This window comes from Mustela nigripes, chromosome 7 (genome assembly GCF_022355385.1).
Source record: "Mustela nigripes isolate SB6536 chromosome 7, MUSNIG.SB6536, whole genome shotgun sequence".
Taxonomy (NCBI): domain Eukaryota; kingdom Metazoa; phylum Chordata; class Mammalia; order Carnivora; family Mustelidae; genus Mustela; species Mustela nigripes.
Window position 1 is genome coordinate 111,816,867 of NC_081563.1, and position 26,470 is coordinate 111,843,336.

Below are 26,470 nucleotides of genomic sequence, written 5' to 3' on the forward strand. Positions count from 1 at the left end.
GCCATCCAGGAGCCCCTTATAAAATCATTAAGGGGATTTTTATTCTGTATAGTCTTATAACTGAAGTGCATTTATACATTTAACATATTTTCTTCTTAAACAATTCCGTTACTTGGTAAACAAAATCCAAGTAGCAAGCTCAGTCTTAAAACTTAGTACAGTGAATCTTAAAGTCTCATAATCTCAATATCGCTTAAAACGTGATGGAATTCTGTTACATATATTTAAATACAGTTACGGGTATGAATCAATTATTCTCTCACACTTAAAAGTAGAATTGCAAAATTAATCTGTTACATAATCAGTATGTTAAATTCTCTTAAATTATAAATACCAAATTAAGCAGATGATCCCAAAATGTAATGGGAAATATTAATTCTATGACTGATTTTTTTTTCATTATTTCTATATTTAATGCTAAATATTCCTGGGGTTTTAGGTGCTTATCTACTAAAGTAGAAGTTTTCAAAGAACAAGTCAGAATCCATTAATGGATTGCAGAATTAATTTAGACATTCTTTGCCAGCATTAAGAAGAATAGGATGAAAGAGAATAGAAATAAGAGTATGTTACATACCATATTGATCTGTAAAACTTTTTGCTTTAGCTAAACACATGTATGTAAAACATGTGTGTACGCATACAAATTTAATAGTATATATATGTTACATAAACATTCAGTTCTGTGGATTCAATACAAGGAGAGTCATGGAGCTGGAAGTTAGCCACAGTCATGCTTGGGAAAGTGTTGAGTCCTCTGGTTACATAGGAGCTGTACTGGGACAGATGCTAACTCAGTAATGATGGAAGGAAACTGCACTTCCACTGGTGAGATACAAACGCATGATTATTAGATGGGTTGTGGGGTAAACACAAAATATTCTTTTGGGTTCCTCACTTCCACCTCTTGTACTAAGCTATCTCCCCAATACTTCATGATCTATCTGCAATGGGCATTTCTACAGCGTGCGATATTAGAAACCATACCTTCCTTCCCTTTGGGCTGGGTTCATAACTACCGAGGTTCTGTTCTTCAGCACCAAAGCAGACTTTTTTTTTTTTTTTAAGATTTTATTTATTTATTTGACAGAGAGAAATCACAAGTAGATGGAGAGGCAGGCAGAGAGAGAGAGAGGGAAGCAGGCTCCCTGCTGAGCAGAGAGCCCGATGCGGGACTCGATCCCAGGACCCTGAGATCATGACCTGAGCTGAAGGCAGCGGCTTAACCCACTGAGCCACCCAGGCGCCCCAAAGCAGACTTTTGCAAAACTTTTGGTTTCCCCTTCTCCAAGCCACCTTCATCTTCATTGCCGGGATGCTCTTCTTAAACCCAATCATGTTCGTTTGCAGGTGCTCATCATGGAATGAAGTCATGGGAAGATTAAGGGCTTGGTATCTCAGAATCACCTGTGGGAGCTAGTGTCCAAAAATAACCCCAAGTGATCCAGTGAACTCCTGGGCTGGGTCTGTGATTCATTCTTGGCAATAGAACGTGGCAGGAGTGATTCTGTGCCCTTTCCAAGCCTCAGCCTTTTGCATTCCTGGGGGCCTTGAGTTACCTTATGAGAAATTCAGCTACTCTGCTGGAAAGACCACATAGAGGAGGAAAGGCCCTGATGTTTCACGGACAGGTTCAGCTTTCCCAGCAGCTCAACTAAGCCCAGCCTTGCAGCTGTCCCAAGAAAGGAGACATGTATAAAGCCATTTTGTGTGTTCCCAGCCCTTGCCAACATCTGATTGCAGCTATGTGAGCAACCAGAAACAGAACCAGCAGAAGAACCACCTAGTTGAGCTCCACCTATGCACAGAATTGTGAGAAATAATACATTGTGGTTTTCAGCCACTAAATTTTGGGATGATTGGTTAAGCTGTAATAAATATGAATCTGACCATAAACCTGGGTTCAGACCCCAGTCCTACTACTTGTGATGTGACCTAAGTGAATCACTTTCCTGAGCTTTCATTTCTTATGCAGAATGAACACTGAGGATTCATTTATCCCTTCAACAAACATTTTACTGGCCATCTCCTAGGAGCCGGGTATGACACAGGGGTGGTACTGGGCAGATAACAAAAGTTAGTGGTCTTTCATCTTCTTCTTTTGTACCTTCGTGATAAATAGCCTGATGACATTTCCTTGTCTCTGTTCTCAGGTGAGCCCCACTTCTCCCATTGCCTCCCATAGAATCTACTGTAACTGAATTTTTTAATACATTCCACTGCCATAATTTAATCCTACCACTTCAGCCACTAACTCACCCATGTAGACAGATCACCTGTAGCACGGTTTAGTTTTACATGATACAACAGGGATGCATACCATTTTTCTACTGCCAGTGGTAGTAGATGGACAGTTCATCATCTGTCCCCCTGATGAAACGTTGCTGGAACCTGGAAAATACGTAAGCTTGCCGATTATTTGTACCTCCTTTGGCTCATTAATTTAAACTTTTCTTCTTACATATACATTGCCCTCAAAATACTGCTGTAGTGATAGTCTGCAGATTTTCCTGTGCAATATTTTCCTTCTAATTCGCTTCCACAGGAATTCTGGTATCTGCTATGCATGCTGTTATGCCCCACATGTTGTTCGGGCTGGTGATAAAGGCTGTTGTCCTTGCTTCTCGTTGCTGCTTTCTAAGCATTAGTTCCTTCTCCTTCTCTTTGAAAAACCTCGGCCACCCATCATTGCTTGGTAGCATCTGATTTTTCCTTGTGAAGGACATGGCTTACCTTTTGGGTAAGGAATCAAGATGCTGTTGATGAAAAAGTTTGGGGTGCCCTAAGCTGGTGAGCTTCCTAACCTCAGATTTACTACCCAGATTGTATCGTTCCAGCTCCGTCTTACAGGTTCCCGTGTGGCCCTAACAACTGGCATCATTATATGTGCCTGAGGCCCAGGGCCCTCCTTTCAGTCTGCAGACACCTCACAGACATGAAGATGGAACGGTGACAGCGGCTGGGAGGAGGGAGCAGAGAAATGAGCCCAGAGCTGCCTCCACTCATCTCAGATCCAAACTAAACAACTGAATCCAGCTAGTCTTTTTTGGTCCCCTGGGAACATAGCTAAGTTTTGAATTAGTGAGCACCTTGGACATTGTGTGATCCTTTACAGGTGAGGAATCAGGATGTTCAGGAGTCAGGTTAAGGGATCTGGGTATTCACGAAGCTACAAAATCGGTTAATTCTACCATTTGTTAAAAAAAAAAGTTTTGGGGGTACCTGGGTGGTTCAGTTGCTGAGCATCCGCCTTTGGCTCAGGTCATGATCCCGGGGTCCTGGGATCAAGTCCTGCATTTGGCTTCCTGCTTTGCGGAGAGCCTGTTTCTCCCTCTCTTTCTGCCTACCCCTCCCTCTCCTTGTGCATGCACGCTCGCGCCCGTGCTGTCTCTCTGTCTCTTGTGTCAAATAAATAAATAAAATCTTAAAAAAAAGGGGGGGGGTTTGCGAGCCTGTAACATCCAGGTACATATGCATGCCATCTAGAAAGCTAGGTGCTGGGGATACAGTAGTCAACACACCAAGTAAGTCACTGCCATCACGGAGTTCACTTCTTGAAGATAAAACCATCAAGTAAATATGTAGCGCATCAGACGCTGATGTGTTCCGGAAGGTGGTGTGGTGTTACCCAGGTGCTCAGCAAAGAGGCAGCACTGAGCCAAGATCTTAAGCAAGGGAGTCAGCAATGCAGAGCTTTGGGAGAGTAATATACACAATGATAATACTAACCTGTGACTTCTGACTTCAGGGACTTTCTGATCCTGGGACACTGGACATGAGCAAGTACTGAGGTGCAGTAGTGTGAGAGGCTGACCGGAAGACCACTTGGGACAGTGTTCCTGGGGAAGACTTCACAGCTGTAAGGGTAGTTCTAGGTAGTCATGTGTAGGTCATCTAGAGATCTAGGATGGAATGAGAGTGGAAGCAAAAGCCAGCAGTGAAGAAGGAATTGCTAGAAATGTAAGATTCATCCTGGTTAGTAGTTGGACAAAAGACTGGAGGATCTAGTATGTAAGACCCAGAACCTAAGAAGACTTGAAGGAAAGCCAGGATGGGTGGCTTGGGTCAGATGAGACTCCTATTTTCCATCGCACAAAGTTTGATTGGAGACTAGTTTGGAGGTGAGATGCAAGACAGATTTCCCAGAAAGTTCCAGCTGAAAAAGTGTCCTGCATGGGCAGAAGGTCTGAAGGGTTGAGGGTTTCCCAGGCGTGTTCCGGGTTCAAGCTTGAAAGTCATGTGGCACCTGGGGCCTTTTCTTTCTCCGTGTAGGTGGAACTGTCCACTCACAGGGAAGGATCATACTCTATAGCATCTAGTCCTCTTTCATTTAGATCAGACTGTGGCTCACTGTGTCATCCTGGTGTAAATTAACCCAGAGTTTTTACTCGTGGCAACACTAATGGGCACCTATGGAAATGGAATGGGCTGTTTAAATTCCAGGCTGTAAAGAGAGCTTCAGGAAAGGAAATTGTGTGAAAGAACCACAAGATGGCGACTCTCTACACTCATTTCTAGAATGGAAAACCCTCCCATAGAATTTGAAAGACTTCTAGGAATTCCTTGGCCCATTTCTCAATCATGGAAAAACCCCCTGCAACAGTAATGAGTTACACATATATACAATAATTATCCCCATAGACACAGAAGAATGAAAAGCATCCAAGGACGGTCCACGAGCTCAGCATTCCTTGTCTTTTTGGGTAGAGCTTGTGAAGTCCAGTGTAATCAGGATTGTAGGGTAAATGTTTCGTTCAGCCAGTGCTGTTGGCATTCAGAATCTGAGCCTGAGGAATGTTTGATCTTACCCGTGCCTGTGATCATATCTTTTACTTATGAGCACAGAGCGTGGGGCTTGACACTCGTCTTACCTGTGTCCACTCGTAGAATCTTCACAGGAGGATTTGGGGGGTGAGGTTTACATGGCTGATCACCATGTAACCAGACGTGGTTCAGTGATAAAGATGTCTGTATGCTCTGTATCCCTCACCAACCCCAACCACGATCTTGGGCCTTTCTTTGCATTTTCCAAACTAATATTGCATCAAAGAATTATCTGGCACAATGCTGCAGAGAGCTGTCTTTAATTAGCAATCCTCAACACTCAAAAAGAAGCCTAACTTACAAAATTGGACAGCACTCACACACCTGGGGATTTTGCCCTTGAAGATTGTGTTTTAGCTTTGTTCCATAGGAACAAAAAGGGATAAAATCCCTAGTGACTCTGTCTGTAGGTTTTAATTGTATCTCTTGAAAACAGTGCATGGGATTATAAAATATTCATCTGATCCTCTCGGTCTTCAATCTGCCGAACTTAGTCTGTTTCCATTTATTTTGATTCCTGATATATTCTTTTTCTATCGTTTTACACACTTTCTCTTTGCTGTGTTGTTTTTTTGTTGCTTTGCTTTTCTCCCCCTCCTTCTGGGAGGGACTGTTAATCTAAGAGTACTTTATTTTTTTTTTAAGGTTTTATTTATTTATTTGACGGACAGAGATCACAAGTAGGCAGAGAGAGAGAGAGGAGGAAGCAGGCTCCCTGCTGAGCAGAGAGCCCGATGCAATGCGGGCTCAATCCCAGGACTCTGGGATCATGATCTAAGCTGAAGGCAGAGGCTTTAACCCACTGAGCCACCGAGGTGCCCCTCTAAGAGTACTTTAAATTAAAATCTTCCATTTGAGGTTTTTGAAGCACACAGGTGGTGTGGGAATTTAGATCCTCTGTGTGAGGGTTGCCTTGTGGCTATAAATTCTTTAGGGAGACTTTTTCTCCCCACTTGCTGCCAAGGTCAAAGGAGACAAGTGTCCCTTTCTGTAATGCATGTTTGTTTCTTATAATCCCTTACAGGAATTACATTATTATATATAATATAATATATAATAATATATATATTATTGGGTGGAGCTCTATAGAGCATATCTGAAGCATATCTGAAGGGAGTTTACTAAACGGAGGGTCACCAGCCTAGCCGGCTGTGCTGGTACCTGGCCCAGCTCCCCCTGCTGGCTGGTGTCTCACTCTCCAGTTTCTGTGAGTATGACAGTCAGGTGTCTCCTTTGACCTTCACCCAAGGTGTGTTTCTACCTATGTGAGTCTGTGTAGAGTGGAATTGTTGTTCTTTATGGGCATTCTGACAGAGAAAACCCAGGGTCTCTTTCATTTTCCCCCCAATACAAAATGTATAAACTCCTGTGATATCAGTAAGACAACGGTTGAAGTTCTCTGGATAAATTGTTCAATTTATTGTTAAATCATTCTTAGGAGAGCGGAGGAAAGAAAGAGAGGTTGGGGGAGAAGAGAAGGAAGGAGGGAGGGAGGAAAGAAGAAAGAGTGATGTTCATGCCTGATGGCTCCTAGATAGGCTGAAGCTAAGTGTTAAGATAGAATGAGCTGGCAGGTCAAACCCAAGAATGCAGAGATGATGGGACTGCTTTCTAATAACATGTCCCTGCTCTAAAGCCAGAGCAGCACCGTGCCTCTCTTAACTATGCCTTCTTCTTCTGCCTGTTTCCCAGCTCACTGGAAGTTTCCTGCTGCTTGAGGGTCCTGGGAGCCACCATGAGCCAATTCTCTGAAGGACATCTCTTGAAAAAATCTTTGAGTTGTCTTGAGAGTGGTCTTGCAACTATTTGAATTAGGAAAACTCCTGTTAAACTATTTTCATAAATTCTTGGATAAGCCCCTTCAAGAGATGGAGCCTAATCTCCTTTCCTTGAGTGGAAGCTATACTTAGTGACTGAGCTCTAATGGATAGAAAGTGGTAGGATTGATGGTGTAACTTCTGAGACTGGTTATAAAAGGCACATGGCTTCCTCTTGGTTCTCTCTCTTGTCACTAGCTCTGGGGGACACCAGCTGCTGAGTTGCGAGGACACCCCAGCAGCCCTGCAGAGAGGTCCACGTGGGCAGTAATCAAAGTCTCCTGTTAACAGCCAGCAAGGAGGGACTCCTCCTGTCCACAGCCATGTGTATGAACCAGCTTGAGAACAGATCTTCCAGTCCTAGTCAACTCTTACAGGGCTGGTAGCCCCACCTGAGATCTTGAGCTGTACCCAGAACCAGAACTGCTCGGCAAAGCCACTCCCAAATTGTTGACCCACAGAAACTGTGTGAGATGATCAGTGTTTCTTTCTTTAAGCCATTAAGTTTGGGGGATAATCTGATGTGCAGAAATAGACAACGAAGACATTCCCTCACATAAAATTGTGCATCAACAGGACAGGATCATGTTTTGTGTTTATGGTGGGTATTCAGGCATGTTGGTAGCCATCGGAAGCCTGGCGGTAATCACTGTCCCTCCCTGGGGGCTGGCATTACCCAGGCAGGTAGTCTTGAAGGCCAGGGGTCATGTGGTGGCCATTTTGGGGCCTCCCAGTCCTGCTTGGTTGGGTTAGATTGCCTGGATCCTGATGTCAGAGTGTCAGGCATATAAGCTCAAGGCCAACGTGTGTCCTCTCAGAAGAGGCACAAGGCACAGCATAATTTGGGATTGGAGGTTGGACCTGAATTTCACGGATAGGAGGCCCATGAAACATCTTAACCTGGAGATGCATGGGGGCAAAAGGACTGATCTCTTTCTCTTTGTCATGCGTCCCCATTCGCATTCCATTCTAGGTCATGTGTGAAGTGGTGGTGCTGGGTTGGGAAGGGGAAGGAATTGGGAGGGAACCTGGGAAATACTTTAATTCATAGCTTATGAAGTCTCTGTAAAATATCTATCTCCCCACCAGGACTTTGGCTGACTTCCAGGGTGCGGGAGATTCTCCTGAGAACCCCTGGGGCCATGGTTGTGCAGTGGGCAGGGGAGAGGACTCCCTTTAGAACACTCAGAGACGGGGCGCCTGGGTGCCTCAGTGGGTTGAAGCCTCTGCCTTCAGCTCAGGTCATGATCCCAGGGTCCTGGGATCGAGCCCCACATCAGGCTCTCTGCTCCGCGGGGAGCCTGCTTCCCCTCCTCTCTCTGCCTGCCTCTCTGCCTACTTGTGATCTCTGTCTGTCAAATAAATAAATAAAATCTTTAAAAAAAAAAACACTCAGAGACATGGCATGAATGTCTTGAAGTTATATGGCATCCGTGGGGTATGGGAACATGGGGCTGAGGAGAGGAGGAAACCACCCACAGGACTTCCGCAACTTCAGAGTCTTACACTGTGACTCGCATGCTGCTGAGCCTTTGTCCTTGTTGCCAAGGCCCTCTCAATGGTCTGATCTCCCTGGCTTGTGCCCCCAAGGAGACATTCTGCCTAGAACCACACCATGACACTAATTCAACAGAGAATCCCCGGAGACAAGGCTCTGCAATGCACCATTTGCCAAACTCCTCAGAGAAACCATCTTCAACACTCCTTACACAGTAAGCAGACTATCAAATTCCTTTTCAGATTTGGTGCTTGAGAAGGACTTTTCTGCCCTGAGCAATCTACGTCGTCTCTAGTTGGAAGAAACACTTGCTCCTTGCCTTATTGCTAGAAGGCTCCCATGCATTTTTTTTTCAAGATTTTATTTATTTATTTGACAGAGAGAGATAACAAGCAGGCAGAGAGGCAGGCACAGAGAGAGGAGGAAGCAGGCTCCCTGCTGAGCAGAGAGCCCGATTCGGGGCTCGATCCCAGGACCCTGAGATCATGACCTGAGCCGAAGGCAGAGGCTTAACCCACTGAGCCACCCAGGTGCCCCGGCTCCCATGCATTTTTGCTGCTTAATGGGGTGAGCTCCCCTCAGGCTGGGTTCTGAGGGACAATCATCTTCCTATTCACCATGGCTGACTTTGGTTCACTACCTTTATATTCAGTGGCTTCTTGTACCTTTCATTTAAACCACCTCATCTCCTTTGGATAGAGGTGATGGTCAGGAATCGGGGCTGCTCTGTCTCACATCTTCCTCCCAGTTAGTAAGGTTAGCAGAAACCGGTGTCCCAACATGGCGGCCATGAAAAAAGTCTATGGTGTGATTGTGGCCCCGTCCCTCCTCCCAAATTCTGGAGTGGAGGGAACCAGTGAGTGTAGGATCCAGAGCTGCCTGAACGAAGATACTGGAAAGTGCAGTTTATGGGGAGTGAGGAGAGACTCAGCTTCCCTGAAGAGTGGATGAAACCATTGTCCTTCCATTGCGGTAGCCAACAAGTGCCTGAGAGTAAATAATCGAAATTCCCACAATGACAGGTGAGAGAACATGCAAGTGTGTGTGTGTTTGTGTGTGTTTGTGAGTGTGTAGACAGAGAGAGGAACAGAGAATATTGTTTTGGGTGTGTGAGATGGTGGGGCCGAAGGATCAGCCCCAGAGTGGTGCTTGTGTGAGTCCCAGCTGTCAGTGGGAAGGTCTCTGAGCACTCTTTCCAGAGGCTGTTCTCCAAGGATGAGTCTGAGGCCGAGCAGGGCCAGAATCTGGTCTGACACCAGTAAGCCGAACTCCAGAGAGGTGCCGAGAGGCAGACAGTGTGGTCCCGCTGGCAGAACTGGAGGTCCCAGGATCCTGGACCTTCTTGTCTGGGGTCTGGTTTTGGCTGGCAGGGTGAGATATGGTACCTGGAAAAGGAGCCAAGATTAAGAATGAGGGTATGGGGGAATCTGCTTCAGTTTCCTGGTATCAAACGGGAGCCCTCTGGAGCTGTCCTGCTGTGTGTGTGTATTACAGTCCCATTTGGCGAAGTGAGATTGGTCAGATGGCCCTGGGTGTCTGGGGGCACCTTGGCCCAGCCTTGGCATAAACAGATTTGTTGGAAGAATATGGTCTGCTGGCTGGAGAGCTAGGCTTTGAACACTGGCCTTACACTGGACTCTCTGAGCCTTAGTTTTCTGGAGTACAAAGCTGGGACAACAGTAACACATGATGCTGGCAGGGGCTGTGTGACCTGCATGGAATCATATCTAACTTAGTGCTCCCGTTTACTTGTCTTCTGCCCTTCCCCTAACTCTGGCCTCAGGGTGATACTGGCTTGCTCTTTACCAGCCTCAGTTCCTGTGACACAGAAACGGACTAGGTTTCCCTGGTGGGTGAATGTGGCCTGTGTCTGAAGTCCAGGCTTTGACGTGCCCCACTTCCTCCCTGCCCCTCCCCCTTGCACCTGTCTGGGGTAGGTGGAGTCACCAGATGGAAGGAGCCAGCATCCTTGCAGGAGCGTCCCTTGAGAAGAAAGTCGCCGCCAAGTGGAAACACACAATTTAGACTTTACGTTGAGTGAGACGTCAACTCTCATTGTGTTTGAGTCATTACTTGTTTGGGCCTATTTGTTATAGTAACTGGCATCATTCTAGCGACTACTTCGAGAAGAGAAGATAAGTGAGGGCAGCCATGGAGGCCACTGGCGGCCATCTTCCCAGGCTTTCCCCCATAGCCTACTCCCACTGATGTGTTCAGATCACACTAATTTTAAAAAATCAAACACTGCAGTACCAAGGTAAGCAGTACAAAATCAAAAGAACTTTGGATCCGTACTAAAAACTCACATTTGGAGAGGGGCAAACTTTAAAGCAGCAGCCTAGTAGAGCAAGGCAGGGAAGAAGTGCGTCAGGGAGATGGACACATTGGGACTGTGGGGACATGAGCCGACCACTGTCAAACCAGTGTAAGTTCCTCGGTTTCTCACAGAAAACATTTTATATACCTATTTCCTTCCATACTTAAGTCCATCGGTGTCCAAATAGGTCCATTCCATTTTCTCATTTTTTAAAAAGATTTTATTTATTTATTTGACAGACAGAGATCACAAGTAGGTAGAGAGGCAGGCAGAGAGAGAGGGGGAGGCAGGCTCTCTGCTGAGCTGAGCAGAGAGCCCAATGCGGGGCTTGATCCCAGGACTCTGGGATCATGACCTGAGCCAAAGGCAGAGGCTTTAACCTACTGAGCCACCAAGGTGCCCCCCATTTTCTCATTTTTGTTGGTGATACTATAATATAACATTGCATGTACTCCATTTCCTGCCCTGTGTGGGACAATTAGGTGATTTCAAATATTTTCTTCAGTGTCACGATAAGCAGCTAGCCAGTTGCTCTTCTACATTTCAACCCTGAACCAGTCTTGGAGAGCATTGAAAGACTGCCAGCCAATCTAACCAACAAGGAGGTCTGTAGCCTCGAAATGGCTTCCATTTATTTTGGGAGAATCACTAGGGATAGGTTCTATTGTGACACAGACTTCTTGTCTTCTTTCTGCAACATCCACTTGTTTACTTGCTACCAACCATTCAGTAGTAATTCATTACTATTCCAGTGTCAATACTGATATTGACAAGTATTCCAATACCAACACAGGGTTTGCCAGGGATGCAAAAGATTCCTGACCTGCTTCCACAGCCACTTCCATCATGGTTGGACCTCAAAAATGAAAAATACGCCAATGGGGCACCTGGGTGGCTCAGTGGGTTAAACCTCTGCTTTCGGCTCAGGTCATGATCTCAGGGTCCTGGGACCAAGACCTGCACTGGGCTCTCTGCTCAACAGGGAGCCTGCTTCCCCCTCTCTCTCTCTGCCTGCCTCTCTGCCTACTTGTGAACTTTCTATCTGTCAAATAAATAAATAAAATCTTTAAAAAAAAGAAAAAGGAAAAGAAAAATATGCCAACAGAGGACGTTCACCTTGTAGGGAGATAATACCGTGCGGTTTAAATTTCTTGTTTCTGTTTTTTGTGATCTTGCTTACATGTCATAAAGTCATCAAATAAATAATACAATTTCTGCATTAAAAATTCGAACTCCTGAACTGTCAGCCATTTCTTGTGCATCTTATTCACTTCCGGCATCAGAGGCCAAAATCACAGCATGCTGATGTGGTTTAATTTTACAATAGGGACAAGTTTTGGACATGGGGTCACCTAGGAGATGGTCTCTTTTGGCTTGACATTTCCTCTCTCAAGGTGGAGATGGTCTGTGACCAATCCGTGTTGAAGTCCTATGACACCTTCTTTGGAACACATGTGGTCATTTCTTATCCTTCCATTCTAGATATTCCAGTGTTTCTCTTTTTTAAGAGAATACCAATTGGTTCCGGTAGGAGTAGCAACTGCCGGATTCAAATCTGTTTTTCCTTCTAAAGAAAACATTGAGGACAACACAGAGAACAAATACCTCCTCCATCCCTAGGTGACTGTGACCCCCTGTCAGCCAACACTCGGTATCTTAGCAGCATCTAGGTAGGACACCAGCAGTGCCCTTCCATTGGGCTAAAGAGCCAGATAGAAAGAGGATATCAGAAGGGGACTGTCAGACTCAAGAGAGAAAGTGGAGAAGATGAAATCATTTCAGAAAAGAAGGCTCACTTGTGGCGAAAGTCAAGAGTCATCATAGAAAATGCAGCGAGAGACTTGGTGGGTAGAGGTGAGGGAGACAGCCCCAGGGGAGAAGTGGAGATGCTTCCCCATGTCACAGACGCCCCTCCCAGCTCATAGTCATGGGCTCTCTCTCTGTGTGCCAGGCCTCTGTGAAGCTCGCCTCTTGCAGAATCCCATCTCATTCTCCCCACCCCATGAGGTAGGACCTATGACCCATTCTTAGCTTAATGTGCCCAGCTTCGCACAGCTAATTGTCAGAATTCTGACTTCATCCCAGCTCCATCTGATTTCTCAGCTGATGTTCTATACACCCTCCATGTGGCCCCATGAAGAAGGAATCATCATGAAATAGATTTACCTTCTTTGGTGAGTTGGAGCTGGGTGGCATTTTTGGAGGTGTCTTTAGCTGTGTCCTCTGAATCTTGGACTGTGGTTCTGCCTTTGACAGATTTGTGGCTCTTCTCAACTTCACGGAGCTGTAGGAAAAGAATGAACGGTTCTCAGGGAAATGGGTATTTGAGGAACAGAGCCCACGATGGCGAGGTCTAGGGGACAAGGACTCCATCGTCAGTTTTTGGTAACTACCAGGTTTTGGTCCTTGCTGCTGATTGGACAGGGGAGCCCAAGATTCAGTTTTGCACAGCATTTGAAGGGACATCTGGCCAGGGAAGGACAGAAACCCTGCCAATCCTGCATTTCAAGGTTCTTTGTATCTGGGCAAGAGGACAGTGAGGTTAACAGAGGGAGATGCAGAGGGGGAGCTGGCTTCGAGGCAGATGAGATTAGTTCCAGAAGAGGGAGCAAGGAGGACAAGGCTTAGAGCCGGGTGGGGTCTGCCCTTCACTGCTTTTGGAGGGGAGGGGGGAGGTTGGGTGCTGGGAGAGACAAGAGAGCAGTCAGAACTCAGCTGGTGCGGGGAGAGGCTATCTGTGTGCAGCCGGGAGCTTAAGAGACCTCTTAGGCTGTGTTCACAAGCACTATGTCATTCTGACAATATTTTGTCTAGTATTTATGGTATTAGTTTTAATCTATACATATTACTGGGGGTACTGGTTTTACTATGTATGAACATTGCTTGAGTCCATTGAATTTCTCCTGTTCTTTAACAACCTCTCCAAATTTAAGCCATCATCATTGTGTGCCCCCTGAATAACCTCAAAATAGAAATGCATGTTGTTCAATCTTACAAGGCTTCCTACAACACAGATACTTTGGGATCTGATTTGGAAGGAAGCCATTTAGCCAATACAACTGGGCTCATAGAGCAAATTAGCAAAAACCAAAACCATGACATCTTTTCAAATGAAAACTCCCGACAGACTCACCGCTTGAATTTTCTTTCTCAGTTGGGCATTAGCTCGGGAAAGGCTTTTGGAAACTGAGTTCAGGTAGTAGATGGCCAGGCTGCAAGAGAAAAGTGAGCCTCCTGTGATAAGGCAGTCTTGGAAAATGATAAGAGCTGGACCCCTTCTGGAGGAATCAAGGCAGGCTTCCTGGAGTAGTTTGCCTCTGGGCACGGTGGAGAGATTAAGCTCCCGACTTAATGAGGAGAGGGTTCTGGACACCCTATTTTCTATTTTATTAAAAGTGGAAATGACATACACATTTTAAGCTCTCAGAGTGCTCAGTAAATGTTGGCTAAGGGAATCATTCTTCTTGGAAATCTGAAGAGGTTGGGGAGAAGCAGGAGTTCTTGAAAGCAGAAGAAGCTGCTTATACTTCCTGGGGAGCTGCCCTGGGTCAGGCTCTGTGTCATGCATGTCCCCCTCCACCACATCTGTGGTTTTCACAGAAAACCCATGAAGTTGAAAGGATGTCTCCCATCTTTCCAACTCAGTCTCCTAGAACTCAGATAGGTTAAGTACTTTGTCAAAGTTTACCCCATCTATCAGTACTTGTTGGAGCCAAACATTTAAAGCCAAAGCTCTTTCCCTAGTCATCAAGGGCTAAGAGAGGAAGGTCTGGATGCTAGGTGCCTGCTCCAAGTTTGCCTAGAAGCACAAGTGCAGAAGGCCAGGAGGTCCCTGCTTAGGGAGCACTGATGGGAATGTCTGGTCCTGGGCTGGTTTTCAGAGTCCAGCTCCCACCAGGTGTCCTTTGAAGCTTCCCTTTCACAGGACCTAAAGTCGAGGGCTCTGACCTAGGTGCACCACCTGAGAGGGGAGGGGACAAAAAAGTCAAGGTACCATGTGGATTGGGTGCCTCGCCATCCTGTTACTTGGGAGCTTTTGAGGTTCATCCTTCTTTGTCATTTTTCTCCAAGGATTTCAAGTCTTAGCTGCTCCAGCTTGGGTCTTCTAAGTCTTCCTCTCAGGGCGGGGCCACCCAGAGCCAATTCATTGAGTCCATGAGCTCTTTCCAGCCAGAGAGGAGGAATCCCGTTGTGTTTAGGGCGGAGTGTGGGTCAGAGGCTATCATATGAGCCCGCGGCAGCAGAGACTCAGGGGGAGACAGGGAGGACAGTGGGAGGCAGCAGGACCTGTTTTGTAAGGCTCCTACACTGAAGGCCAGACCTCACCTTCTCCCCTAACTAACCACCCATCTATTAGGGAGGAACTGGAGGTCAGAGAGGAGGAAGTGCTCATGGGTGGCTGTGTCCCTCCATTCCCAAATTCAGCCTTTCCCTTTGCTGCCCGTAAGGGGTCAGGTCTGGGTTCCAGAATTTCCTCAGGCATTCAAGGGGTAGTACAGGTGGTCACTATCATGCCAGTCCTTTCTTAGGCCTCGACTAGGAGCAGAAGATGTTCCAGTCAAAGATGTAAGAAAATACACCTATTTGGGGGAACAATTCAGCACTCTCTAGAAGGACTGGGGAAACACATACCTATGACTCTGCACTTCTACTTCCAGAGGTCTGTCTAAGATAAGCCCTCACACATCTGCACAAGGACTACATTTGCAATAGCAAAAAAGTTGGAAACCTAACCACCTCTCTGCAGAGGGACAGAAAAACTGTGGTTTAATCACACTGCAGAGTGGAGTAGAGCCGTTCATAGAGGAGTAGAGCTCCTGGATCCACATGGATACATTCCCCAAACATAATGTTGAGTGAGAAAGTGAACCATTCCTGAAAAAATTTAAAGCCCAGAAAAGGATAGCACACCCGTGCCTGATGAAAACACCGGACTACGTGTGGAAATGATCACAGTGAATTTCTACAGTGGTTACTTTGGGGGAGGGAAGAAGAGAGCTGGATTGGGTGGGAGAGGGCTTGAAGTGTATCTGTAATATTTTATTTCTTGTAAAGGACAGACTGGTGGAAGTAATGCAAACTAGTAACATCTGTTTACTCTTGTGATCCCATTCATGTTGTCTGTACTTTTCTGTATGTTAGGAATATTTCACAATTTAAAGAAAAGCATGCCAAAATGGTTTTTTTGTAAAGAAAAAACACCCTGATATTTTCACCAGTACATTTTCGATGACCATAATTCAAATTCAGGAGTCTCACTTTCCGCCTTCTTCTTTTCTTTCTTCCCTTGCTCCTTCCTTGAACGTGTGTTATTTGCCTCCTCTGCCCTAGGCCTGGGGCTGGTGTTGGGGGTCCAGAGATCATCCCACCTACTCACCATTCTCACAGGTTTCTCAGTCTTTGGTGGGAGGGAGAGTGGGGAATGAACCAAAGGTTCTAGTGCACCCAAGGACAGGCTGAATCAGACCCTCTGCTTTCTCAGAGACCCAGAGCCCAGATGTCTTTGATATTTCTAAGGAGCGTTTAGGAGAGTGTTACAGATACTGTCAGTGGCCATCCATATTCCTTGGGCCCCGTCTTTCAGTGTGCTCCCTGAAAGACTTATGACTAGCAGTTCCTTTACCTCTGTGCCTGGAGCTTCCCTTCCATCCCCTGCAGAAACCCTTTGACCCAGGAATGCAGCTGACCCAGATTGCCAGGGAACTAACCCACCCCGATCCCCTTTTAGGTTTCCCAGTCCAACCCAAGAGTGAGCGATGGGTGCTGGTCTACAGATGCCCCATCCCTGACCCTTGAGCCGGATAACTCTGAGACCCACTGTTTCCCAGTGTTCCCCAGCAGGATTAAAGTCATCCCAGTGGTAATGACCTTGCTGTCCCCTTTCCCATCTCACTTCCTTCCCTCGCTCCCCAGTGAATTATTTGCCTTTGCATCTTTGTCTCAGGATCTGCTTCTGGGAAATGCAGATTAAGGAAGAGGGCTGGGGGTTGGGGGAGAAGGACCTGTCTGGGAAGTCTCAAGTCTAAGGGGAAGGTTGCCAGGAGGCAGAGCCCTTAACTTACAACATCAGCAGGATGGCTGGGATGATCAGGCCAGGGTTGGCGAGGAAAGCAAAGATCTTGCCCAGGAAGGCTGGAAAATCATTTTCAATCGTCTCTTGGATGACATCATACATTCTGTTTTTCCCACTGTGAAGAAGAGAGAACACATGACAGCTCAATATATGAAGCTTATGTGGCGAACACAGCTGCGTCCGTGTCCCCGTGGGTCCCAAGCTGCCACTCACCACTGCTTTCCCAGAAGAACCAGAGCTCTGCTCCAAAGGGACTGCACGTAAAACATGCCCCATGAGGGGCTGCCATTTGGCTCTGTCTTATAGCTGGTCAGCCCCCTGGCCAGCGTCATGTCCTTGGAACCTCAGAACTTCTTAACCTGCATGGGTCTCCTGGGTCTGACATCTTCCTTAGCAAGATGAAAATGGGTTTTCTACTCTATTCTCCTGGGAGAAAATTGCCTGTCAGCTGGTTGTAAGATCAACATGGAGCTCCCTTGGGCCCCCAGGGAAGGAAAGAGCTCTCCAGAGGCTTATATGGGAGACAACTTCATGGGGCCACTCAGAAATACCTACAAATTGTCTTCAGATGATAGTTTCAGGAGATTGGATCACTTAGGACAGGCTCCTGGACAGGTCACAATGGTAATTTTGATTTTCTTCAAATACCCAATAACTATTATGCAGACTGACTTCCACAAATGCCTGTCCAGAGACTACGGTCCCTTGCTGGCTACGGTTAATCATTTCAGGGCCAAGAAATGGACTTTAGGGCTTGAAATTCCTGGTTCAAATCCTTGCTTCTTCATCTATTAGCTGTGGGACACACGGGATAGTTTACTTATTCTCTTTCTGCCTGTTTCTCTCAGTTTCCTCGGTCTCCCCATTAGAGACTCCTCATCAGTGTAGCTATTAAAAAAAAAAAAGAATAAAATAAAAATCAATTTAAAAATTAATTAAAAAAATACAAGATATCCAGCTAAATTTGAATTTCAGAAGTATAAGAATGTCTCACAGAGCAAATTATTAATTATCTATCTAAAATTTAAACTCAGCTGGGCATCCTGTATTTTCTCTGGCAGATCTATACCAGAGCACTCAGTTTCTCATTCTGATTTGCTCTAGGTCTGTCTTTTTTCCCTTTTCTACGGAGGAAAACAGCAAATACGGACAGCTGCAGCTGATGGCTGAAAATGATGAGCACTAAGAAGTCAACATCCAGCATCCTTTATGTTGTTTATGTTTATTAGTTATTGGACTGTTTCTCTTTTCATGATTAAACAACTCTTTTAATAAAAAAGTTAATTAAAATTAAGTAAAATTAAAAATTCAGTTTTTTAGTCTCACATTTCAAGTATGCTCAGTAGTCATGGGACGAGTAGCTACTATTTTTGAAGAGTGGATATGGAATTTTTTTTCATCACATAGAAAATTCTATCAGACAGTGCTGTAGATGTTTGATATCTTTGGCCAAGATACTGAAAATTTCTCTGCTGTGTAATATAGCATAATAATGATATATATAATATAGCATAATATTATGCTATATTATCTATATTATACAGATAATATAGCATAATAATGATATAGTATAATATGGTTTTATGATATTTGTATAATAAAGCATAATAATGTATTATGTATAATATAGCCTCATCTGTATAATATAGCATAATAATGATACAGTATAACATGGTATTATGAGTAGAATAATTGTATTTGCCTCAGAGAATTGTTTAGAGGGTGTAGATACAACTTTATATAAAACACTATGTATGGGGTCATCAAATGATAAGTGCCCTCCAATATGTTGCAGCCAGAAGCTTCATCTTTCTCTTCTGTAAAGTATTGATCAAAGGTTGGCAAATAATGGCCCATGAGCCAAATTTGGCTTATGATTTGTTTTCCTATGGCCTGAAAACAAAGAATGGTTTTCACATATTTCAGTGGTTGGGGGGAAAAAAGAAGAATATTTTGTGATATATAAAAATTGAAGTAGGAGCTCTTCCTCTCAGCGGCCTGGGGTGACCTCTGAAAATGGTTCGCTATTCGCTTGACCCGGAAAACCCTACGAAATCATGCAAGTCAAGAGGTTCAAATCTCCGTGTTCACTTTAAGAACACACGTGAAACTGCCCAGGCCATCAAGGGTATGCATATCCGAAAAGCCACCAAGTATCTGAAAGACGTCACTTTGCAGAAGCAGTGTGTGCCATTCCGTCGCTACAATGGTGGAGTTGGTAGGTATGCCCAGGCCAAACAGTGGGGCTGGACACAAGGTCGGTGGCCCAAGAAGAGTGCTGAATTTTTACTGAACATGCTTAAAAACGCAGAGAGTAATGCTGAACTTAAGGGTTTAGATGTCGATTCTCTGGTCATTGAGCACATTCAGGTGAACAAAGCCCCCAAGATGCGGCGTAGGACTTACAGGACTCATGGTCGCATTAACCCATACATGAGCTCTCCCTGCCACATTGAGATGATCCTTACTGAAAAAGAGCAGATTGTTCCTAAACCAGAAGAGGAGGTTGCACAGAAGAAAAAGATATCCCAGAAGAAACTGAAGAAACAAAAACTTATGGCCCGGGAGTAAATTTGCACAGAATAAATGCAAATAAAAATAAAAGAGTAAAAAAAAAAAAAATTGAAGTAGGAAATTCAAACTTTAGTGTCACTAAGTAAAATATTATTGGAACACAGCCACGCCTGTTTATTTATATATGGTCTGTGGTCGTTTTTGTGCTCTAATGGCTAACAAGAAATAGTTGTGTCAGAGACCACTCATGGCCATCTCATGCTTAGCGCTTTTAAGTGCCATGTCTATTGTATTATGACATTTCATTAATTCAGTTTTTATTCTTATTCATGTGTACCTGTCATGTAAAAACAAGAAAAGTAAATTTCACCTGTTATGCTTTTAAGTCACAGTTAAGTATGGGTTATTTTGTCCTTGAATCATGATGTATTAGATGATGTATTAGTTTCCAGTGGGTGTTATAACAAATTGCCACACAGTTGACTTTAAACAATACAAATTTGTTCTCTTACAGTTCTGCATGCCAAAAGTCTGAGTGTTTCACTGGGTTGACACCAAGGTGTTGGCAGGGCTGCACTCCCTTCAGAGGAAGGTGCTAGGGCAGAATCTGTTTCCTCACTTTTTTCCCAGCATCTCATGCTTTATTCCTGGCATTCCTTGGCTCATGGCCCCTTCCACTGTCTTCAAAGCTGGTAACACCTCTCCTTCCATGGTGACATCACTTTCTGTTCTTCTGTAGTCAAATATCCCTGTGCTTCCCTCTGATAAGGACACTTGTGATTTAGGGCTCATCTGGATAATCCAGGATAATCTCTCCACCTCAAGATCCTTAAGTTAATCACATTGGCAAAGGTCACTTTGCTGTGTAAAATAAGGTCCACAGGTTCCAGGGATGAGAAGCAAATATCTTCAGGAGCCATTATTCAGCCCATCACCTTATGCTCTCTAGTCCTTGAAGATTCATGTTCATCTCACCTGAAAAATACATTTATCACCATCCATGTATCCCCCAAAGTTGCAACCCATTAGAGCATCAACCCACAGTCCAAAATCTCATCTAAATATCATCAGCACAAAAGTCCCAAATCTCACCATCTAAATTACATATAGGTGAGACCTTGGGTATGATCCATCTTGGGGCAAAATTCTTCTCTCTATGGACCCATAAAACTAGAAAATGAATTATTTACTCCCAAAATACAGTGGTGTGCCAGCCCTAAGATAACAGTAAGAGATGGCAGTGTTACTGCTCATATGACATTCTTAAATATCTGGTGGGTCTTCCCTGTATGTCATGGGAATTCATTCCATTAGACAAGGGGGTCCCACACAGATCTTTACTGGAGAATTCTATCTCTATGCTTGCCTTCTGCTGAGATGGTTGAGAGGATCCCAGTCACAAGCTTAAAAAAAAAATCCTCTGTGTGAATGAATATTTAGGTTTTTTGATCCCTCAGAGGCACTTGCAAAAGTTGCTCAGCCTGCCCCTTGTTTTTTTTTTTTTTCCTTTAGAGCATGCTTTCCTGACAGTAAATCTGTTTGCAGTTCTTTTGAAATCTGGACAGGCTGAGAATTTCCCAAATCATTAGATTCTGGTTCCTTCTGGCTTATCAGTTCTTTTCTCAATTTGTCTCTTTCCTTTCACATTTTAGTAGAAGCAGCAGGATGAAACCAGTTTGTGCCTTCAATACTTCACTTAGACATCTCCTTAGCCAAACATCCAAGTTCATTATTTACAGATTCAGATTTCCATATACCTGTAGGACATCATTCAGCTAAGCTTTCTGTTCTCTATATAGCAAGGACTCCCCTTTCCTCCACTCCCCAAAATCACATTCCTCACTGACCAGTGGTGAAGTGATTAAATTGTATTTGATTGCAGGAGCTGAAGAAATGTATCTGGAGGAAATAAACTTGCTTAAGACTTGGAGAATTTCCAGCAAAAGCAGCTGCTTCAAGGGTTGAGGACATTGAGAACAAGGGTGTATTCCAAGAGAGGTAAATGATGTCAAGTGGTTTTCTTTGGCCCTTGATGAGTCAGGAGATGTTACTGATGCTGTTCAGTTGTTTAACTGAGGAACGAATGCCAAGTTTGAAGTGACTGAAGAACTGATTTCTGTGAATACACCATGTGGAACAAATATGGATGAAATTTTCTCAAAGAAGTTGAGAATACGCTAATTCAGTACAACTGAATGGAATGGAATTTGATACAACTGATGTGGGATCTGCTATGGCATGCTACAGTTGACAATGGTCAAAATATATATAGGGCAGAAAAAGGCTTAGCTGGACAAATTTATGAAGCCTGTGAAGTTTTAGGTGTGGACAGACTATGGTTATTCTCTGTCTTACTCATCAGGGGGTAATTTGCAGAAAATATTTGAATCTATCATGTGCTACTGCAATCAATAAATAATGTCAATAGTGAATTTCATCTGCTCTCATAAGTTAATCATTTTCCAAACTGTGCATTTTGTCAGAAATGGAAACTGAGGGTTCTGGCTTGCCCAATGCATAGCAGTTCAATGACGTAGCAGTAGTAAAGCTTTATGGGAATTTTTCTTCTAGGGTAGGAGACGTGTTGTCATGTCTGGTACAATGATGGACTGTACTGCTCTCTAAGAAGTAAAACTGATGTTGATGACAAGGGACAGTAACTTTGAGCCCCTGTTATGTGAGATATTATTATTGCTTTCCCCTCAAGAACTCCATTCTTTTCATTGGTAGACCTATATTACAAAAATTATACTCTATTATTATCATATCTTGAGTTTTGTCAATAATATAAACTTTGTGGCTATTTGTTTCTCTAGTCATAGAAGTATTTACATAATATTCTTGATTTTTTTCTCCTGATTCCCAAGCTGAAAATATTGACTGTCAGGCTCTTGTCAGAAAAAGGTAGCTGAGCCCTGGTGTAGATGATGCTTCCACCTCATAGCCTTGTTAGCTGTACCAACTACCCTTAACTTGGGCAGGGCTCAGGCTTCACAAATTTGTATATATACCTTACCATGGAAATTAGCACCCTCCATTAAGTGTTTTGCAAATAGCACACTAAAATCTCATAGCAACACTAGGACAGAAGCACTACAATTATTTCCATGTTATAGGCAATTAACTTGTGGTGTAGGGAGTTAAGTAACTTCTCGAGATGACCCAGCTGGCAACTGACTGAGCTGACTCTAGAGTTAGAGGGTTGAGAATTTTTTCTTCTGGGAACAGCTAATAATAAAAATTTTAGGCTTTGTGAACCAGATGGTCTCTGTTGACATGACTCCATTGAGCTGTTGTAGTGAGAAATCTGTGGCGACAGATTATAGTAAGCAAATGGGTGTGGCTGTGCTCCAATGAAACTCTATTTACAAAAACTCTATGTCTCATCCGTTGATGTCTGTTTGGATCTGGTTGTAACCCCAAGTTCCTCCAGTAAAAGTGAATTTTTGTGATGTGAAGGGTCTAGTTTGAACACTGACCATAAACTAGGTATTCTCTTCTAGACACTGGGTATAAGGCAGTGAGAAAGGAAGCAAAAATCACACCCTCCTGGAGCTTATGTCCTGGTGAAGGAGATAGACAACAAACACGATAAATAAGCAAAAAAACCTGGACTGTTAGATGTTGATCAGGAGATACAATAAGCAGAAACAATGATAAGAAGAGTGTGTGTGTGTGTGACATTTTAGTTAGGCTCTCCAGGGAAGGTCTCACTGAGAAGGTGACCTTTGAGAAAACACCTGAAGCAAGTGAGAGAGAGAACAGCTGTAGAAATATCTGAGGAATGAACTAACTGTTGGTGAGTTTTGATGAGAAGGGTGACAGGAAGGCGGTGGCAGCCATGTTTCCTTCTGAGTTCTGTTTTCAGATTCCTTTCCCTGCTCTCTGGCTGTAGGCTGTCAGGGCCTCTCAGGGTAGCAGACGAAGCAAGGGTGGGGCAGAGGGCAAGGGTCAGGCATGGCTTAGGCCTGCCCATGGGCCTCCTTTCTGGTGGCAGGTAGGCAGCCTGAACAAAGGAGCACTGGCATTTGAATCTAGAGCTCAGCCCTCCAAACCTTGCTTAGGAAGAAGTCAGGAGAGGGTTCTACCATTCCTATCATGTGGCTCTCCCTTCAGCCTGGCATCCCATCTACAGCTCAGCAAATTCTTCTTCTCTGGAACTAGTCACCCACCCCACCCCCAACCCCATTCCTTCCACCTGAACCTCTGTGCAGCCAGATCTCACTCTGCCACGAGCACACCACTAATGCCTCTGAGCATCACAGCACTCACTGGGGGGTGGGAGGAGGGTACACACCACAGGGCTTTAGCTACATAAGTCCCTTCTAAATGGAAAAGTACCAGGGCAGCATTTCCCCATGTGTTGATCCACTATGGTAGGCCCAGAGCCAGGACCAGAGTGAGCTGGGTCAGGCCCTGGGACACACAACGGAAGGAGCAAGCTCAGAATCGGTAACTCACCCACCTCACCCCACTCCTGGCCCTGGATGAGTGTTCCACGAAGAGTCTATGGTCAAGAAGGACAGAAATGCTGGCTTGCACACATTATCTTATTGCATGATTCTTCTGATCCATTATAAAGAGTGTGCCCCAAGCATTTTTAAGTAAGAAGGTGGCAGATAAAATGGTCAGCATGTTCCAAACTGCTTGAACCACAGAACTCCTTCTTATGAAGTAGAGAGATGGCTTTATTTCCAGAGGGTCTTATGCTTGGAAAGAGAGCAGCAGATGCATATTATTTCTCAATGTACCTCCTTATCTCATTACTTATACATTCTTTATACGATGCCCAGTCTCCTAAACTGGTCTGACTTATACCCTGAACCCACAGTGCTGACAAATGCTCTGCAGGGCATGGCGACCCAGTCAAAAGTCTCAGTTGCTGCTTCCCGTGCAAATGGCACTTATAAATGTATGGTTATTTCATCTTCAGACTATTCCCTCCCTCCTCTTACTCATCCTACGGTAAGGTAATCCAGAGCAGTAGACTATCCACATGTTAAAAGGTCAGAGCTGCACTGTCCAATATAGTAGCCATCAGCCATGGGAGGTTATTTAAATTACAGTGAATTGTAATGAAATAAAGAAATTCAGTTTCTTGGTTGTCATTCCAATGTTCAAGAGCCACACGTGGCTGGGGGCTACCATATTGGATCACGCAGTGATAGAACATGTCCATCCTTGCAGAAAACGCCATTGAATGGCTCTGATGATTTGCACAGAGCTCCACGGCCTTTTGCAGGCTGATAAGATGCTAGAAGAGGACATCTGAGCCAGGGCTCCCTCAACAGACTGCTCTGGGGGAAGAGCTGCTCCCATGCAACCAGGACTATGCACCTGAATGGTCCGCAGTCAAAGGAGGGCGGGAGGGACATGATGGTGTAAGCCACCGGCAGGAGGCTGAGGAAGAGCACCAGCAGCAGAAGGCCCATGTAGAAGTTGTTGGATCGGGAAGCTTTGAACACGCGTTCGTGGGGCACATTGCTGCTCATCACTGCCCAGCACTGGAAGTACATGGAGGTCAGCAGGCGCAGCACGTTGATGCCTACCAGTCCTGGAGCATAGAAGGAGCCCATCCTGGAAGGGCAGAAACCACATACTCGGTTGGCCCCCCAGAAGGTGAGGCCAAGGAAGGATGACAGGAGGAAATGGGGTAGATGGATTAGGAGCACGAGGCCTCACTGTCTTCCCTGCAGGTTCTGAAGGCAGTGGTCTCCCATTTAAGCTGGACATTTATTGCCAAGCCATAGCCACCCATTCCTCAGGAGAGGGAGATCTCCAAGCACCACTGGCTTGGGTTCTGACCATGAGGCACCTAACAAATTATTTGGCCTCCTGACTCTTTCTCTGTGGTTCCCCTAAAACAATAGTGCTACCCAGAAAAGTATCTGAAGTTCTTAAATGAAGAGAATGGGACACCAGCTTTCAGTGAGCCCTCAGCCTCTTAAAAGTCTTTGGTTGAAATTACTCAGCCTTTTCTTCTAACCCCCGCCTCAGAGGAGGAAGACCCTTGGCTCCTTTCCTCCTCCTCTCCTACCTATTTTCTCCCTCCTCCCTCTTCCCTTTCCTCCTCTGTGTCTCCTCCTCTCTCCCTTTTGCCTTCTCCTTCCTCCCTTCTCTACTTCATCCTTTTTTCCTTCCTCCTCCTCATTCCCCTTCAGGCTTCCTCTGTTCCTCTCCTTTCCTCTTTGTCCGTGGTAGCCCACGAGTAGGCCATGATATGGTCCTGGTTCTCATCTTGTCCTGTCCTCTATCTGTCATCTGAAAGGAGGCAGTTCAGAGAGGCCTGAGGATTTGTCTAACCTCTTCCCCCAGCTAGCTGGGAGGCCAAGCCTGAGATTCCAGTTTTCTGACTTCCCTGATGAGGTGGTCCCCAAACAAAACGCATAGCTCACCAGATCATTCCTTGGTTGAAGATCAAACCAAGTACATTTCCACTAATATCAAACTCAGCATATGACGGCTGCAGGGGGAGGCAGACAGAGAGAAAGGAAGTTGTTAGGCATTAGCTAGCCTCCATGACCAGCCAACTGGCTAAGCCAGGGACACTCCATCCCAAAGAGCCTGCTCTGGTGATCTGAGAGGAGCCTTGGATTCATGGTTCTGTTTCTTTAACACATTTTCTACATTTCAAGGAAAGTTTTGAAATACTTGAAGTTGAAAGTTTTTCCAATTACTTTTTCCATTAAAAAAGTGAGAGATTTTAACCTTTTAGGGCCTGCAGGCCAAATGTGTATTCTTGGGAGGACCCTGGCCCCAATGAGAACATTTTATCAATGCTCTAATCAGAAATTTACCTTAAAATTATAATCAAGGAATAAATCTAACAGGTAACCAAATGCAAATAGTTAAATGAGGGATCAAATGATAGTTTTAAAAGCAAACAAGCAAACACAATAATTAAACCACTCCTCCACCTGTCTTTTCTCCTTATCATTTTCCTCTAGTCTGAGAGTAGTTCGTGCAAAGGAAAGAGCTCAGCCAGACTCTGATTTTCAGAATGTTGGAGATTTGTCAACTATTTGAAAGACTGCAGATTGTGTGAGCACTGGGGAGTGAGGGGTCCTCAGGCAACATGCTTAAATCGACTTCCCCATTTGTCCTCTGGAAATGGAAGTCAAGAGAGACAGAGAGGAGGAAGAGGAAGAAATTAGGAGAGAAAGGAAGGTCAGGCATGGATCAAAGGAGGAAGAGGAAATGTGCATTTTCCAAAATTAATGGAGGTTTAGTCTTGGGACCTTAAAATGAAATGTTTAAAAATATTTTTGAAAACTTCTCATCTGCTGTGTTTTGTGTCCTGGTTAGAAAAATTGTCCTCACCCCAAGATTGTAACGTTATATACGGTTTCTTTTAGACATTTATGATTTAATTTTTTGATGATGAAAACTTTGATGTACCTACAATTTATGTATATAGATGAAATGGG

The 26,470-nt window shown here is 44.7% G+C and overlaps 2 protein-coding genes across 2 annotated transcripts in view; one reads left to right on the plus strand and one right to left on the minus strand.

The window, feature by feature from the left end:
• Positions 1 to 9,306: 9,306 nt before the first annotated feature.
• Positions 9,307 to 26,470, minus strand: part of LOC132022412 (transmembrane channel-like protein 2) — a 63,744-nt gene continuing 46,580 nt past the window's right edge. The window contains exons 14-19 of the mRNA XM_059407671.1: positions 25,439 to 25,506; positions 24,381 to 24,620; positions 16,519 to 16,644; positions 13,590 to 13,668; positions 12,623 to 12,740; positions 9,307 to 9,524 (exon numbers count right to left, since the gene is read on the minus strand). Of these exons, the coding sequence (XP_059263654.1) occupies positions 9,307 to 9,524; positions 12,623 to 12,740; positions 13,590 to 13,668; positions 16,519 to 16,644; positions 24,381 to 24,620; positions 25,439 to 25,506 (849 nt within the window). The remainder of the gene's footprint in view (positions 9,525 to 12,622; positions 12,741 to 13,589; positions 13,669 to 16,518; positions 16,645 to 24,380; positions 24,621 to 25,438; positions 25,507 to 26,470) is intronic.
• Positions 18,509 to 19,151, plus strand: LOC132022688 (large ribosomal subunit protein uL22-like). The gene has a single exon (XM_059407925.1). It carries the CDS (start codon positions 18,546 to 18,548, stop codon positions 19,098 to 19,100), a length of 555 nt encoding a protein of 184 aa, XP_059263908.1. The 5' UTR covers positions 18,509 to 18,545; the 3' UTR covers positions 19,101 to 19,151.

Excerpts from the sequence above, each read along its gene's own strand:
- LOC132022688 (XM_059407925.1), top strand. The coding sequence starts at position 18,546 with ATGGTTCGCTATTCGCTTGACCCGGAAAACCCTACGAAATCATGCAAG.